The sequence below is a fragment of the Anolis carolinensis genome, unplaced genomic scaffold (assembly GCF_035594765.1).
Source record: "Anolis carolinensis isolate JA03-04 unplaced genomic scaffold, rAnoCar3.1.pri scaffold_14, whole genome shotgun sequence".
Classification (NCBI taxonomy): Eukaryota; Metazoa; Chordata; class Lepidosauria; order Squamata; family Dactyloidae; genus Anolis; species Anolis carolinensis.
The window spans coordinates 7741424-7760079 of NW_026943825.1; the positions used below are offsets into that span (position 1 = coordinate 7741424).

Sequence of the window (18656 nt, forward strand, 5' to 3'; positions counted from 1 at the left end):
GAGGGGCTGAACTGAATTGCAACTCACATCTCTTGCTTTTTTTAAAAAAATACAAAGTGCAAATTTAAATTTATCATGCTATTTTATGAACCGACAAGGGGTGGGGAAGCATGAAAACAGAAAATTGATCACAGCCTTCATCTGCACTAAAGGGACAGAATGAAATTCAGGGTGTCACCATCGATGCACAATCTGTTCCACCGAAACAGATAACGGGTTCATATATTTTTAACAGTTACATTGGTCATGAAATACATATTTCTCAAGGCACTGCATATCTTCCAAATCCAATAACTACGTACGTAGAGAAGCATCAGCAACTGGGCACTCACTCTGTTGTATCGATAGATGCTTCCAAGGAGAACCCATCACCTCTTGCCAAACATCCCCATATACACCTGTTTTTCCTTTTGGTGGTAGCTGCTCAGCTGGGATTCCGTGAGCTGCAGGTAACGCTTCACGTTGGTGTCTTTCATTGTGAAACAGAAAGAGAAAACAAAGAGTCAAAGACAAATCGGTATGATTCCATATCTATACACATAATAACAGTGAAAATATGTATGTGTGTATATGGCTGGAGTGCCCACTTACACAGACACACTCCTTATAGTTCCCACTACTCAGGAGCAGGGCGGGCCCTAGGTAATTTTCAAGTGTAGGCGAACAGAATTTTGGCAACCCCCCCCCCCCCCACCAATCACTGAAAAATAAAAGTGTTGGATAATAAGGAGGGTTTAAGGAAAAGCCTGTTAAACATCAAATTACATTAAGATTTTACAAATTAAGCACCAAAACATGTTATACAACAAATCAACAGAAAAAAACAGTTCAATACATGGTAATGTTATGTAGGAATTACTATATTTGTGAATTTAGCACCAAACATTCAACAGGGATATAGGGCAGTGTGGACTTAGATAACCCAGTTCAAAGCAGATATTGTGGGTTATCCTACCTTGATATTCTGGGTCTAACTCTGATTAAATCATTATTCTCATCTTCTTCAATGTAAATGTGCTTATGTATCCTTTTAATAATAATAGAGTAAAATAATAAATGTAATAATAAATAGAGTAGAATGATACCCTGTTTCCCTGAAAATAAGACATCCCCAGAAAATAAGACCTAGTAGAGATTTTGCTGAATTGCTAAATAAAAGGCCTCCCTCAAAAGTAAGACCTAGTAAAGTTTTTGTTTGGAAGCATGCAGGATCGGTAAATGTACATACCATAGATTGTTGTACATGGAAATAAAGGTAGTAACAAGAAATAATAATATAATAACTTTATTCTTGTATCCCACCTCCATCTCCCAGAAGGGACTCAGGGCAGCTTACATAGGGATAAACCCAACAACAACATAAATTTACATATGAACAGAAATTTAAAACAGTAATTTTAAAACAGCATAGCAATAAAATATAGAAATTCCTGAAAGGATTCACAGTTTGGTTATGCTGTTTTGTGATGACAACTACTGTACAGTAGATAATAAATTTTTATTTTTAAAAATTCAACCATAAATGTGAATTAGTCTTTGTGGAAAAATAAGACATCCCCTGAAAATAAGACCTAGCGCTTCTTTGGGAGCAAAAATTAATACAAGACACTGACTTATTTTCGGGGAAACAGGGTATCAAGGCAGATAATTAAAAGGCCACCGAAAGGGAATCTGGCCCCCGGTATTTAAAAAACTTTAAAATCAGGACAATAAATAAAGAACAACACTCTGAAAACTGGAAATCCAGACAGTAAACAATCGGGGACAGCTAACACCTCCCAAAAAAAGATTCTCCCAGGGAAGAAGAAGACAGGCCTTAAAGCTACAGGGCCATTAAATGCTAATTAAGGTGATTACAACACTCACACCTGCTTCAAAGACAAGTTCTTTCTCCCACCCTGGACCTTCTACAGCATGGGTCCTCAAACTTTTAAAGCAGCGGGCCGGTCCACAATCCTTCAGACTGTTGAGGGGCCAAATTATCATTTGAAAAAAATATGAACAAATTTCTATGCACGCTGCACATGTCTTATTTGTAGTGCAAAAAACAAAAACAATGAAAGAACAATACAATATTTGAATATACGAACAATTTTAACCAACATAAACCTATCAGGATTTCAATGGAAAGTGTGGACCTGCTTCTGGCCAATGAGATAGTCAAGTTAATTAGGATTGTTGTTGTTGTTGTTGTGTGCCTTCAAGTCATGTCAGACCTTGGGCGAGCCTGAGTCTAAAATTATTCATTTATTTATTTACTGCATTTATTTACTACATTTATATCCCACCCTTCTCACCCCAAAGGGGATTCAGAGCAGCTGTATGTACAAACAATATATTATATTATTAGCATAGCACATTGAACTATACCGCTGTAGTGTAATATTATATGTAATATATAACATATAATTTAATATTATATGGTACTAGCTGTGTCCGGCCACGCGTTGCTGTGGCGAAGTATGGGAAATAAAATATTGAGGAATTGGTGGTAGTTAAGGTAAAGGTTTTCCCCTGACATTAAGTCCAGTTGTGTCCGACTGCACACTGAAGTGGATTATATGGCAGTGTGGAGTCAAGATAATCCAGTTCAAAGCAGATAATATAAGATTATAAATGGGTTATATAGCTGTGTAGAAGGGCCTTGAGTCTACACTGCCATATAATCCAGTTAAAGTCAGATAATCTGTATTTTATAGGCAGTGTGGAAGAGGCCTAAGTGAGGCCTAACTCTGCCTGTCCCCTGGGCTGAGTGGGTTGCTAGGAGGCCAAGTGAGCGGAGCTTAACCTTTTAACTGACAGCAATTGGATAAAAACCTCTCCCTCTAATTAGGACTTTATTTTTCTTTTCTTTTTGTTGTATGAACGTAGAGGCATGGATGAGGGGTTGTGCTGCCAAGTTTAGTGTTTCTGGGATGTGTAGTTTTGTTGTTTTGTCCTAGGCCGAAATGTCATTACCCTTTTATATATATAGATTATTATTAGTATTATATTGTATAACATTATAATATTTTTATCAATATTATATGTATATATATATTATTAAAACTGATATAAAAATATTATATTATAAAACGGAGGGTGGGGGACAGGTAAATGACTTTGGAGGGCCGCATCCGGCCCCTGGGCCTTAGTTTGGGGGGACCCCTGTTCTATAGCTATATAAATCCCACTTACCTAGCTTCCAATATCCCACAGACCTCACAATCTCCGAAGTCCCCAAAGGTGGGTCCGCGCCAGCTGGAAGGCCTAGCACGGGCACCAAAGGAGGGGCTTTCTGCTCCAAGACTGAGTGACGGATGCGTGTGGGCGGTGCAATCCCGTGAAACTACCTGGGAGGAGGCGGTGGGGGGGCGCATGCGGGAGCTCCAAAATGGCACCCCAAAGAAAATGGTGCCACAGGCAAATGCCTAATTTGCCTTATGGGTGAACTGCCCCTACTCAGGAGACACCAATGACCCTCCAATGACATTGCAGGTTATACAAAGTGCTGTGAATGTGACCAACAGCCCTGCCCATGTCCTCCACCATCTCTAGGATTTGATGATTCTACGTCTAGAAACCCCAAGAAGCATGGGCAAAACGGTCACGGAGAAGTCCAGCATCTCCCTCACCTTTGGGCTGCTTACTCATTGCTGCCAGGAGATACTGCCGTGCCCGGTCATAATCCTGCAAATGGTAGAACGCCACTCCGGCACGATACAACCCTTTCACATTTTCCGGCTGTTTTTCCAGGACTTTGAGGCTGTACTCCTTCACTCGCTCATAGTTGACGTGTTGCATCTGGAGGAGACAGGCTACAGGGACACAAAAAGCACAAGATCACTATACTAACCAACACACCTTCAAAGGAAACGAGGCAAGTGAGGTTTATCTGTTGTCTGTTGGAGGCAAGTGTGAATTTTGCCATCAAATTAGGTTATGATTTTACAAATTAAGCACCAAAACATCATGTTATACAACACATTTGACATAATATCCAACATAAATGGTCTGGCAGAACGTTGGATAAGCGAATATGTTGGATAATAAGGAGAGATTAAGGAGAAGCCTATTAAACACCAAATAAGGTTATGATTTTACAAATTAAGCACCAAAACATCATGTTATACAACACATTTGACAGAAAAAGTAGTTGAATACGCAGTCATGCTATGTAGTAATTACTGTATTTACGAATTTAGCACCAAAATATCACGATGTATTGAAAACATGGACTACAAAAATGTGTTGGATAATCCAGAACGTTGGATAAGTGAGACTCTACTGTATATAAATAAATCTGAACAAATCTATATATATAAAAGGAGAATGGCATCGCTCCACCGGGCAAAACAACAGAACTAAAGGCCCCCCAACCTCAAAATTTGATAACAGAACCCATCATCCACATCTCTAGGTTCATACAACAAAACTAGACATCCCCAACCTCCATGGGGCCTAAAAAAAACCCAAAAACTGGAATGCTCCATCTGCGCCTGCCCCCAGGCTTACAAGCAGCGAGTCTACTCACTGCAATTCCAATTGGCCACAGCAACGCGTGGCAGGGCACAGCTACTGGCGAAATAAAAATGCAAAAGTACTTGGCAAAGAAACACACCAAAAAGCAAAAGCACAAAAGCATCAGCACTGGCATTAAACACTTCAAGTAAAATCGCTAGGTTAGAAGCAGCTGACATTGGAAATGTTCTAACAAAGAACTGTCAAAAGCTGTTAAAGTTAAACTAAACAATCATTGTTGTTCCAGTACAACAGTTGGAAAATATAATAATAATAATAATAATAATAATAATAATAATAATAATAGTAGTAGTAGTAATACTAATAGTCAGGATTTCCAAGCAGTTATGTCATCATTTGGTTAACAGAGAGATATAGAAGAATAATATAACGTGCATTTATGATAAGTCTATATTTCATTAAGGCTAGTAATAAATCATGTTCTTACTCCTAGAATAGTATATTTTTGCTTTTTAGTACATTAAAAATACTTTTTAATGTATTTCCTTAGATGGTAGAATATAAATGCCTGCATTTCAGGCAGAATTATCCTATGGTCTGTTGTATGACTTTTTTTATTTTAGGAATGTTCTTTTATTATATAAAATAAAGCATAATAAATTATAATATGCAGGCAGTGAGTCAGAGCATTTCTACAAATATATGGCCATTGGCCACCTTGATTAGCATTTAGTAGTTGTGCAGCTTCAAAGTCTGGCTGCTTCCTGCCTGGGGGAATGGCTGCAAGGCTATTCAATTCTAATCAAGGTGGTCAATTGCAACATTTACACTTGCCTCCAACAGACAACAGACTTGATTTGATTGCATCACTTCTACCCGCCCTTCTTACCCATCAGGGGACTCAGGGCGGCTTACAATATAAAAGCATACATAAAAACAGTTTACCGTATATACTCGAGTATAAGCCGACCTGAATATAAGCCGAGGCACCTAATTTTACCACAAAAAACTGGGATAACTTATTGACTCGAGTATAAGCCGAGGGTGGGAAATGCAGCAGCTATGGGTAAATTTCAAAATAAAAATAGATACCAATAAAATTTCATTTCATTAATCGAGGCATCAGTAGGTTAAATGTTTTTTAATATTTAGCGTATTTCAAAGAAAAACAATAAACTAGCTCTATAAGTGTAAAAGTAGGGGCAACAAAAACAATATGGTATCAACAATAACATAATAATAATAATAATAATAATAATAATAATAATAATAATAATAATAATAAAAACTTCATTTGGATCCCACCCTATCTCTCCATGGGGACCCAGGCCAGCTTCCAACATAGTAACAGGCAAACATTCAATGCTTGTATAAACAATGCAGAGCTAGATGTAAATCTGTAATTATAGACACTAATTTCACATATGCATTTCCCCCTGAAACGTTTGCAAATCCCTCTGTGTGTGTGTGCATTTCCCCTGTTATGATTGAGCCTCATGGCTCTGTTACTGACAGACGTGGGCGTAAGACTCCTCGAGAGTCAGATACTCTCGAGGAGCGAGAGAGAAAAAAACTGCGAGACATATTTGCAGCACCATCTGACGAGGAGTCTTTCGAAGGGTTTACGGAGAGAATGGAGGAGGGGCTGGTTAGCTCAGAGGAGGATGAGATGGATTGGACTCGGGTAAGGGAGGAAGTGGGTGCCACTGGCCATGATGGGACAGAAGATGAATGGGGACCTTCAGGATTAGACCCATGGTTTAGCTGGAGGGATGGGACGGGATCCACAGCTGGAGATGCTGTTGGGCGTAGTCAGAGGTGTTCCAGCTCTGACGAGGAAAGTGATGAGGAAACGCCCGGGTTAAGGAGGACAGCTGACAGTGATGAAGATTTGTAACTGGCATAAAATGGGGCTTGAGAGCAATTGCAAATTGCGTTGGGCAAGGTAATCTGGGCAAACGCTTGGGATCCGTGTGTGTGCGGGACGCTTCCCTGAAGACTTGTGTGCTTTCCTGTGCTGTGACGTAAGTTGATTGGAATCCAGGGTCAGACGGCGGGAGGGATTGTGTGGGCATTTGTTTGTGCAAACCTGTGCTTACTCTTATTAGCTTGACCCTCCGTCGTCTTCTTGACGGACGCCATCTCCTGCTTTGAGAACTCGGACTGAACTGACCACGGCTTGTCTTCCCCCCTTCTTGGACTTGGAAAAACTACAAACGTCTGCTTCTGGCTTTGATCTACGGAACGGAACTGGTCTACTCAACTGCTACAATCCTTGGCTGATTTACTCGTGTTGGAGATCCTGTCTGCTGTGTGTGTGGGGGAGCGACGCAAGTTACTCTAAGCACAGTGTTGGCAGCAGAGAGGAATCTGCTGCCAATTAGTTGCATTCTTTGTATCTTTTGTTCCTTGGCTTTCGTTTCGTTAATACCCAGGCTGAAGCAAGCAGTTTGTTTTTACCCGGATTAAACTCCGGTTTAATCCGGTTTATCTTTTGAACATTTACTTTTGCCCCTTTTTGCTCCTAAAGGCAAAAACTGCCTGGCCCTTGTGTTTTACGGGCATTTTTGAGTTCTGTAATCTAATAAACTCTGTTACTTTGAATCTTGTGGCGTTCTGTCCTTGACAGATTGCCCAACGCCCATAAAAAGTTTATTGCAGCAATAAACCCGTCAGGAAGACGATGGATGAGTTAAGGGCCAAAGTAGACCAATTGCAAACGGCTTTTACCGTTATCCAAACAGCTCAGGCTGTGAAAGGACATGTTTTGACTCCTGAACGCTTTGACGGAACCAGGTGCAAGTTGCCAACCTTTTTGGCACAAGTGGAGCTTTATTTTTCTCAGCTCAGTGCTCATGCTTTTCCTACAGACACTAGCAAGGTGGCCTTTATTTTGAGTTTGTTGACCGGTCCCGCAGGACAATGGGCCACTAATTTAATTTTGGGAAATGACCCAGTCAAGGACAATTTGAATAATTTCAAAAAGTTGTTAACTGATACTTTTGGGGATCCTCTCCGCACGGAGAACGCTGGGTGGGCTCTGTATCGGTTGAAACAGGGAAAGGGGACTGTTTTGGATTACTTAAATAAGTTTAACCTGTATCGCCACCAGCTGGATTGGGGGGAAAATGCATTCATGCTTTTATTTACTGCCGGGTTAAGTGATATGCTCCAGGATGAATTAGCACGCTTGGAGCCGGCTGAAAGCTGGGACGCCTTAGTAGCTAAGGTGCTGCGTTTAGACGCAAGGTTCGAGGCTCGTAAACACTCAAAAGCAATGTGTGCGCCACCCATGCATGTAACCAGGGCACCTGTGGTGATGGGGGAAGAGCCCATGGAGCTTGGGGTCTTTAAAAAGCTGTCTACAGAGGAAAAGAGCCGTAGGAGGCAGCTGGGCTTGTGTTTGTACTGTGGGAATGCTGGGCATTTTGCCAAAAATTGTAATGTGAAACCTTCCCAGCTTTCGGGAAAAGGCCAGCCCTAGTGCGACGTGAGTCCAACGCACTAGGGCTCCTCAAGCAGTCAACTGAGGGGAGGAAGCATGTTTTCGTACCCATTACATTATCTGTTGGGGGAAGGGAACTTGTTTCTACTTTGGCACTGCTGGACTCAGGGGCTACGGTCTCCTATGTAGATATTGAGTTTGCTAAGAAGCATGGCATTCCTAGAGTGCGCAAGGCATGCGACGTGTGGGTGGAAGGAGCAGATGGGAGACTGCTGGAGACTGGGGTGGTTAACCATGAAACCTCAGCAGTAACGTGGGAGGTGCAGGGAGTAACGGGAACGTTTGTGTGGGATATTACGAGCTTGCCTAGATATGATGTGATCCTGGGGATGGATTGGCTAGCTGTAGTAAACCCACATGTAGATTGGGCAACACGTAAAGTGATCTTAAAGAGGCAGGATTGTTGCACTCTAAATGTTACTCATTCTGATATGGAGGGAGTGCCTGCTGAGTATGGGGAGTTCTCTGATGTATTTTGTAAAAGAGAAGCGGACAAATTACCACCGCACAGGCCATATGATTGCGCCATCAAGTTGGCAGAAGGTGCGAAACTGCCAGCAGGGAGGCTGTATGCCTTGACTGTACCGGAAAGGCAAGCTTTGCGGGAGTTTCTAGATGAAAATTTAGCCAAGGGGTTTATTCGCCCATCTAGTTCTCCAACTGCGGCACCGGTATTCTTTGTAGCCAAAAAGACTGGGGAACTTAGGTTGGTCTGCGATTATCGGATCCTAAACAAATACACCATTCGGGATAGGTACCCGCTGCCTTTAATCTCGGAACTGTTATCAAGGGTGCAAGGGGCTAAGGTCTTTACCAAGCTTGACCTGCGGGGGGCCTATAACTTAATCCGTATACGGGAAGGGGATGAATGGAAGACGGCATTTAACACGTGTTTCGGATGCCACGAGTTCCGAGTCATGCCTTTTGGGCTTTGTAATGCTCCTGCGGTATTCCAGAGGTTCATGAACGATGTGTTCAGGGACCTAATTGACCAATTTTTAGTGATTTATTTGGATGATATCTTGATTTTTTCTAAGGACGAGAAAGAACATCGTCAACATGTCAAGCAGGTTCTGCACCGACTGCGGGCTAATGGGCTTTTCGCCAAGGCTTCCAAGTGCGTCTTTCATGTGCCTGAAGTGGAGTTCCTAGGTCATGTAGTGTCAGGTAGGGAACTTAAAATGGACCCACATAAGGTTGACGCCGTCAACTCATGGCAGGAGCTAAAGACTAAGAAGGATGTACAAAGGTTCTTGGGTTTCGCTAATTACTACCGGGAGTTTATTCCGAATTTTGCAAAGCTCACGGTACCTTTGACGCAGCTTCTGCGCAAGAAACAGCCATTTGTGTGGGGGCGGGAAGCTCACGAGGCGTTTCTACAACTAAAGTCTAGTTTTCAATCGGACAACATACTAACCCATCCTGATGTTGACAGACCGTTCGTGGTAGAAGCGGACGCTTCTAGCTACGCGTTGGGGGCTGTATTGTCTCAGAAGGATTCCTCAGGGACCTTGCGTCCCTGTGGATTTTACTCGCGGCAACTAACACCCTTCGAGCAGAACTATACCATATGGGAGAAGGAGTTGTTGGCGATTAAGGTGGCGTTTGAGGTGTGGCGGCACTGGCTTGAAGGGGCACGGCACCAGATCGTGGTCAGATCTGATCACAAGAACTTAGAGCACTTGCAAACAGCAAAGAAGTTAAACCAGCGTCAAATCCGCTGGGCTTTGTTTTTCTCCAGGTTTAACTTCAAGGTGCAGTTCGTGGAGGGGAAGGCAAACTTGCGGGCCGATGCTTTATCCCGCAAGCCGGAATTTAAGACCAATGAGCAGGTAGTATGTCAGACCATCTTGCCTACTGCCTCTCTGTGTGTTGTAGATAATGAGCTTGGGTTACATGACCAGATCCTTGAGGCTCAGAAGGATGATGTGTGGACTCAGGAGCAACTGATGCTGCTCTCTGCAGGTAACCGTACCATACTGCCGCATCTCCAGGATCAAGACGGGGTATTGGTGCGTAGGGGGCAGGTTTACGTACCAGTAGGGACCCTCAGGTTGGAGGTGATTAGAGCCCACCATGACGAACCCATGGCTGGGCACTTTGGCAGGTTCAAGACCGTACAGCTTATCACCAGGAGGCCAAAGATGCGGCAAGACATTCTGCGCTTTTGTGACAGCTGCGCCGTTTGTCAGCAGAGTAAGACGCCTGTTGGGCGCCCTAGAGGGTTGTTATCGTCTTTACCTGTTCCGGAGAGGCCATGGCAAATCATTTCCATGGATTTTATTTCAGATTTGCCTAAGTCTGGGGGTTATACTTGTATTTGGGTGGTGGTGGATTTATTTAGTAAACTGGCTCATTTTATTCCTTGTTCAACCATTCCGGCGGCCCCTACGTTGGCCTTACTATTTACAAAGCACATCTATCGTTTGCACGGAGCACCCGAGGTGATTATTTCAGATAGGGCTCCGCAATTTGTGTCACGCTTTTGGAAACACTTCCATGAGTGTTTGGGGACTAAGTTAAACGTGTCTTCAGCTTTCCATCCGCAAACGGATGGACAGTCGGAACGGGTTAATGGGCTCTTAGAGCAGTATCTGCGTTGTTTTTGTTTAGATCAACCCACGGCTTGGGTAAAGTGGTTACCGGTGGCGGAATTTGCTTACAACAATGCGGTGCACACGTCTAGTCAGCATACGCCATTTGAGCTAACTTATGGTTTTCACCCACGGGGAGGTGTGGCGCCGTCGACCAATGTGGTCTCTTCGGACCCTGTATACCGCTCTTCGGAAATGGCTGCACTGCATGATGTTGCCCGTCGCTTACTGTTGGAAGCTAAGGCAACGCAGAAGACTCAGGCTGACCGCCACAGGCAGGCAGGGGAGGAGTTGGAAGAAGGGGATTTGGTGTGGTTATCTTCCAAACATATTAAACAGGCTGGGGGAAAGTTTGCGCCTCGGTATTTGGGTCCCTTTCCTATCGTTAAAAAGATTTCTTCTGTTGCGTTTCGTTTGCGTTTACCGTCTAGTTTAAAGGTCCATCCAGTCTTTCATCGTTCGCTGTTGAAACTTGATACCTCTAGTCGTCGTGGTGCTATAGCGGAGGGTATCACTGCCACTTCTCCGCCATCGGGGGAGGAGGCCTTTGTGAGAGGGGATAGTGTTATGATTGAGCCTCATGGCTCTGTTACTGACAGACGTGGGCGTAAGACTCCTCGAGAGTCAGATACTCTCGAGGAGCGAGAGAGAAAAAGACTGCGAGACATATTTGCAGCACCATCTGACGAGGAGTCTTTCGAAGGGTTTACGGAGAGAATGGAGGAGGGGCTGGTTAGCTCAGAGGAGGATGAGATGGATTGGACTCGGGTAAGGGAGGAAGTGGGTGCCACTGGCCATGATGGGACAGAAGATGAATGGGGACCTTCAGGATTAGACCCATGGTTTAGCTGGAGGGATGGGACGGGATCCACAGCTGGAGATGCTGTTGGGCGTAGTCAGAGGTGTTCCAGCTCTGACGAGGAAAGTGATGAGGAAACGCCCGGGTTAAGGAGGACAGCTGACAGTGATGAAGATTTGTAACTGGCATAAAATGGGGCTTGAGAGCAATTGCAAATTGCGTTGGGCAAGGTAATCTGGGCAAACGCTTGGGATCCGTGTGTGTGCGGGACGCTTCCCTGAAGACTTGTGTGCTTTCCTGTGCTGTGACGTAAGTTGATTGGAATCCAGGGTCAGACGGCGGGAGGGATTGTGTGGGCATTTGTTTGTGCAAACCTGTGCTTACTCTTATTAGCTTGACCCTCCGTCGTCTTCTTGACGGACGCCATCTCCTGCTTTGAGAACTCGGACTGAACTGACCACGGCTTGTCTTCCCCCCTTCTTGGACTTGGAAAAACTACAAACGTCTGCTTCTGGCTTTGATCTACGGAACGGAACTGGTCTACTCAACTGCTACAATCCTTGGCTGATTTACTCGTGTTGGAGATCCTGTCTGCTGTGTGTGTGGGGGAGCGACGCAAGTTACTCTAAGCACAGTGTTGGCAGCAGAGAGGAATCTGCTGCCAATTAGTTGCATTCTTTGTATCTTTTGTTCCTTGGCTTTCGTTTCGTTAATACCCAGGCTGAAGCAAGCAGTTTGTTTTTACCCGGATTAAACTCCGGTTTAATCCGGTTTATCTTTTGAACATTTACTTTTGCCCCTTTTTGCTCCTAAAGGCAAAAACTGCCTGGCCCTTGTGTTTTACGGGCATTTTTGAGTTCTGTAATCTAATAAACTCTGTTACTTTGAATCTTGTGGCGTTCTGTCCTTGACATCCCCTGTAATATTTGCAAGCCCTATATATAGGTAGGTAAGAATATTCATATCTATCAAGACATCTCTCTTTATATAGATATTTGCAGAGACTTGCAAACATATGAGGGTAAATTCATATATAAAAATAATGTATATGTATGGCTACAGATAATAATAATAATAATAATAATAATAATAATAATAATAACAACTTTATTTTTATACCCCGCCCCATCTCCACGAAGGGACTCGGGGCGGCTTACATGGGGCCTAGCCCGATAAAACAATCAAATATCAATGATACAACAATAAAACAATTATACCAATAAAACCTCAATTATCAGTAAAATTGAGATACACAGGTACATGGATCTATATGTATAAAGGATTTGCAAAGACTTGCAAACATATGAGAGCAAATTCATATATAAAATTAATGTGTATAGATATATACACATATAAAGGTACATAGAGATGGCAAAAGCTTGCAAGGGGTTAATGCCTATATATCTGTAAGAGAGTTTAACAAATATTTCAGGGGAAAATGCTTTCATAAGATTAATGAATATATATTTTTCTTCTTCCTGACTTGCAAGGGTGTCTTTCTCTTTGCAAAACATTCCCTTGATTAAGAGCGAGGGAGGGTTTGCAAAAGAAAACACTGGTAGGGAGAAGAGAGAAATAATAGATCACATACAGTAGAGTCTCACTTATCCAACACTCGCTTATCCAACGTTCTGGATTATCCAAGGCATTTTTGGAGTCAATGTTTTCAATATATCGTGATATTTTGGTGCTAAATTCATAAATACAGTAATGACTACATAGCATTACTGCACATTGAACTACTTTTTCTGCCAAATTTGTTGTCTAACATGATGTTTTGGTGCTTCATTTGTAAAATCATAACCTAATTTGATGTTTAATAGGCTTTTCCTTAATGCCTCCTTATTATCCAACATATTCACTTATCCAACATTCTGCCAGCCCATTTATGTTGGATAAGTGAGACTTGACTGTATTGTAAGCAATAGCCTGCAGGCTCTGTTGCTGGCCTTGACCCGATTATAAGCCGGGGGAGGCTTTTTCAGCTCATAAATAAGGGCTGAAAAACTCGGCTTATCTTCGAGTATATACACTACATCGCATTTAGAAATCCATTTAAATAAAAAATTACGATTAAGAACCTACATTAAAAACCTGCATAATTATACATATAAATATACATTCATGGCGCGTTGATTGGCTTTGGCATCAGAGAGTGATAGTTCACCGGTATTCAGAGAACACTGAACCCAGCAAGTGATGGATCTGGATCAAACTTAGCACACAGACCCAACATGGCCAACTGTAAATATTGGCAGGCTTTGCAGGTGATTGATCTTGGCACCAGAGAGTTATAGTTCACCCCTATTCAGAGAATACTGAATCCAGCAAGTGACTGACACACAGACTTAACATGGCCAACTGTGAATCTTGGCAAGTGTTTCAGGAAGATTGCCCTGGGAATCTGGGAGTTGTAGTTCACCCTTATCCAAAGAACACTGAATCCCGCCGACAACAGATCTAGACCAAACTTGCTAACATGGCTAACTTTGTATACTGGCGGGGTTTGGGGGTGATTGAATTTGCCATCTGGGAGTTACAGTTCACCCATATGAAAAACTCGGGGCTATGTCTGTTTTTATTGTTGTTTTTATTGTTGTTTCTATTGTTTTTATTGTTATTTTAAAGCTAATTGTATTGTTTTTATCTATTTCTGTAAACCGCTCTGAGCCAAACTGGGAGTAGCGGTATACAAGTCTAATAAATAAATAAATAAATAAATAAAATATTCAGAAAACACTGACCCCAGCCAGCATCAGATCTGGAACAAACAATAAACCTCACTTGCCTAATTTCCAACAGGGATAACCTTTGAAGGTTAATGGACAAGAGTTCTTCTCCCACCCTGGACATTATTCCACAGATATATAAACCTCACTTGCCTAGTTTTCAACAGTCCTCACGACCTCTGAGGATGCCTGCCATAGATGTGGGTGAAACATCAGGAGAGAATGCTTCTGGAACACAGCCATACAGCCCAGAAAATAAACAACATTGTCGAGAGTTCTTTCTCCCACCCTGGACATTATTCCACAGATATATAAACCTCATTTGCCTAGTTTCCAACAGACCTCACAACCTCTGAGGATGCCTGCCAAAGATGTGGGTGAAACGTCAGGACAGAATGCTTCTGGAACACAGCCATACAGCCCAGAAAATAAACAACATTGTCGAGAGTTCTTTCTCCCACCCTGGACATTATTCCACAGATATATAAACCTCATTTGCCTAGTTTCCAACAGACCTCACAACCGCTGAGGATGCCTGCCAAAGATGTGGGTGAAACGTCAGGAGAGAATGCTTCTGGAACACAGCCATACAGCCCAGAAAATAAACAACATTGTCAAGAGTTCTTTCTCCCACCCTGGACATTATTCCACAGATATATAAACCTCATTTGCCTAGTTTCCAACAGACCTCACAACCGCTGAGGATGCCTGCCAAAGATGTGGGTGAAACGTCAGGAGAGAATGCTTCTGGAACACAGCCATACAGCCCAGAAAATAAACAACATTGTCAAGAGTTCTTTCTCCCACCCTGGACATTATTTCACAGATATATAAACCCCACTTGCCTAGTTTCCAACAGACCTCACAACCGCTGAGGATGCCTGCCAAAGATGTGGGTGAAACGTCAGGAGAGAATGCTTCTGGAACACAGCCATACAGCCCAGAAAATAAACAACATTGTCGAGAGTTCTTTCTCCCACCCTGGACATTATTCCACAGATATATAAACCCCACTTGCCTAGTTTCCAACAGACCTCACAACCTCTGAGGATGCCTGCCAAAGATGTGGGTGAAACATCAGGAAAGAATGCTTCTGGAACATGGCCACACAGTCCAGAAAACTCACAGCAATCCAGTGATTCCCGCCATGAAAGCCTTCGACAACACATTGTAGGACTATTATGATGGACAAAATAAAGCTCCGCACAAACGTACCAGCCAGATTGTTATAGCAGTCACTTTGGATGCTGTGGAGGTCGCTCTCCTGTACAGAAGTCATGGAAGCTCTTTCTGCACCAAAGACCTGCAATGGAGAAGGGACACTGGGGTCCAGGCCTTTCACCTGCAGCAATGCCCAGTGGTAGCGGCTCACGGCGTCCCGGAAGCGGCCTTCTTTGTAATAGCGGTTGCCTTCCTCCTTGAAGGCTCGGGCCTGCTGCAGCTGCACCTCCATGGATGCTTCTGGAGAAGCCTGGAAGGAGAGTAAATAAACCAAATCAGACTTTATTTGCAAGTTGGAAGAGACCCCAAGGGACATGCAGTCCAACCCCCTTCTGCCAAGAAGGAAGACACCATCAAAGCACTCCCGACAGATGGCCATCCAGCCTCTGCATTACATGAGTCTTCGTTGACCATGTAGTAGTACAAGCTGCATTAAATGAGTCTTTGTTGACAATGTAATCGTTCAAACTGCATTATATTGATCATATAATAGTTCAAATTGCATTATATGAGTCTTCGTTGACCATAGAATAGTTCAAACTGCATTATATTGATTATATAATACAGTAGAGTCTCGCTTATCCAACGTAAACGGGCCGGCAGAACGTTGGATAAACGAATATGTTGGATAATAAGGACAGATTAAGGAAAAGCCTATTAAACATCAAATTAGGTTATGATTTTACAAATTAAGCACCAAAACATCATGTTATACAACAAATTTGGCAGAAAAAGTAGTTCAATATGCAGTAATGTCACGTAGTAATTACTGTATTTACGAATTTCGCACCAAAATATCATGATATATTGAAAACATTGACTACAAAAATGTGTTGGATAATCCAGAACGTTGGAGTGTTGGATAAGTGAGACTCTACTGTAGTTCAAACTGCATTTATGAGTCTTTTTTGACCATATAATCGAACTGCATTATATTGATCATATAATAGTTCAAACTGCATTATATGAGTCTTTATTAACCATAGAATAGTTCAAACTGCATTATATTGATCATATAATAGTTCAAACTGCATTATATGAGTCTTCGTTGACCATGTAATAGTTCAAACTGCATTATATTGATCATATAATAGTTCAAATTGCATTTATGAGCCTTCGTTGACCATGTAATAGGTCAAACTGCATTATATTGATCATATAATAGTTCAAACTGCCTTATATGAGTCTTCATTGACCATGTAATAGTTCAAACTGCATTATATGAGTCTTCGTTGAACATAGAATAGTTCAAACTGCATTATATTGATCATATAATAGTTCAAACTGCATTATATGAGTCTTCATTGACCATGTAATAGTTCAAACTGCATTATATGAGTCTTCGTTGACCATAGAATAGTTCAAACTGCATTATATGAATCTTCGTTGACCATAGAATAGTTCAAACTGCATGATATTGATCATGTAATAGTTCAAACTGCATTATAGGAGTCTTCGTTGACCATAGAATAGTTCAAACTGCATGATATTGATCATATAATAGTTCAAACTGCATTATATGAGTCTTCGTTGACCATAGAATAGTTCAAACTGCATTATATGAGTCTTTGTTGACGATGTAATAGGTCAAACTACATTATATGAGTCTTTGTTGACCATAGAATAGTTCAAACTGCATTATATGAGTCTTCGTTGACCATAGAATAGTTCAAACTGCATTATATGAGTCTTCGTTGACCATAGAATAGTTCAAACTGCATTATATGAGTCTTCGTTGACCATAGAATAGTTCAAACTGCATTATATGAGTCTTCGTTGACCATAGAATAGTTCAAACTGCATTATATGAGTCTTTGTTTACCATATAACACTTCAAACTGCATTATATTGATCATATAATATTTCAAACTGCATTATATGAGTCTTCGTTGACCATGTAATAGGTCAAACTGCATTATATTGATCATATAATATTTCAAACTGCATTATATGAGTCTTCGTTGACCATGTAATAGGTCAAACTGCATTATATGAGTCTTCGTTGACCATGTAATAGGTCAAACTGCATTATGTGAGTCTTCGTTGACCATGTAATAGTGATATTACATGTAAAATATAAAATATAATTAATATTGTATTATTAGTATTATATCGTATTACAATATAATATTATGAATAATATGTATATACAATATGTTATAATTATTATATTATTGTAAATTATATTGTGTGTGTGTATATATATATATATATATATATATATACATACATATACACAGTAGAGTCTCGCTTATCCAACGTTCTGGATTATCCAACGCATTTTTGTAGTCAATGTTTTCAATACATCATGATATTTTGGTGCTAAATTCATAAATACAGTAATTACTACATAGCATTACTGGGTATTGAACTACTTTTTCTGTCAAATTTTCTGTATAACATGATGTTTTGGTGCTTAATTTGTAAAATCATAACCTAATTTGATGTTTAATAGGCTTTTCCTTAATCTCTCCTTATTATCTAACATATTCGCTTATCCAATGTTCTGCCGGCCCGTTTACGTTGGATAAGTGAGACTCTACTTTGTGTGTGTGTCTGTGTGTGTGTGTGTGTGTGTGTGTGTGTGTGTGTGTGTGTGTATATATATATATATATATATATATATATATATATATATATCTAGCCTAGCATGTTATTATTCGTTGACCATGTAATAGTCCAAACTGCATTATATGAGTCTTCATTGACCATGTAATAGTCCGAACTGCATTATAACTGAGTTTAGATCTAGGGCCTTTACACAGAGCCCTATGTCCCAGAATATCAAGGCAGGAAATAATAATAATAATAATAATAATAATAATAATAATAATAATAATAAACAACTTTATTTATACCCCGCTCCATCTCCCAAAGGACTTGGGGCGGCTTACACTGGAACAAGCCCAAAACAGTATTACCGTACAATAAAATCAGTAACACAATATTATCACAGTATAATAACACACAAAAGTTAAAATAACTTAAAACATAGACAGTAATCCCACAATATCTGCTTTTAACAGGGTTATCTGAGTCCACACTGCCATATAACCCAGTTCAAAGCAGATAATGTGGGATTTTCTGCCTTGATATTCTGGGATATAGGGCTGTGTGGAAGGGCCCCTAACCAAAGCTAGTCCCACTTAACTCCGTAGAACTCCAGTGCAAGTGTTAAAGCTTTCCACTAGGAGGGAACGGAACAGAAAGTATGGTTTGCTATGAGAGAAAAATAAGAATAATCAAGATACGGTAATTTAAATACATCCCAAAGTGGGCACAGTTTAGCGGCTATGGGGAATTAAATTTCAATATTGTCTTGCCTCTACAATTACCTCACTCCTTTG

The 18656-nt window shown here is 41.3% G+C and overlaps 1 protein-coding gene across 5 annotated transcripts in view; it reads right to left on the bottom strand.

The window, feature by feature from the left end:
• Positions 1-63: 63 nt before the first annotated feature.
• Positions 64-18656, bottom strand: part of ttc9c (tetratricopeptide repeat domain 9C) — a 24559-nt gene continuing 5966 nt past the window's right edge. For 3 of the 5 annotated variants that reach the window (XM_062965482.1, XM_062965480.1, XM_062965481.1), the window contains 3 exons: positions 15304-15559; positions 3615-3797; positions 64-469 (listed from right to left, as the gene is read on the bottom strand). In XM_062965482.1, the coding sequence (XP_062821552.1) occupies positions 369-469; positions 3615-3797; positions 15304-15541 (522 nt within the window). In that variant the 5' untranslated portion in view covers positions 15542-15559 and the 3' untranslated portion in view covers positions 64-368. The remainder of the gene's footprint in view (positions 470-3614; positions 3798-15303; positions 15560-18656) is intronic. The other 2 variants (XM_062965483.1, XM_062965484.1) reach the window with 1 other exon arrangement.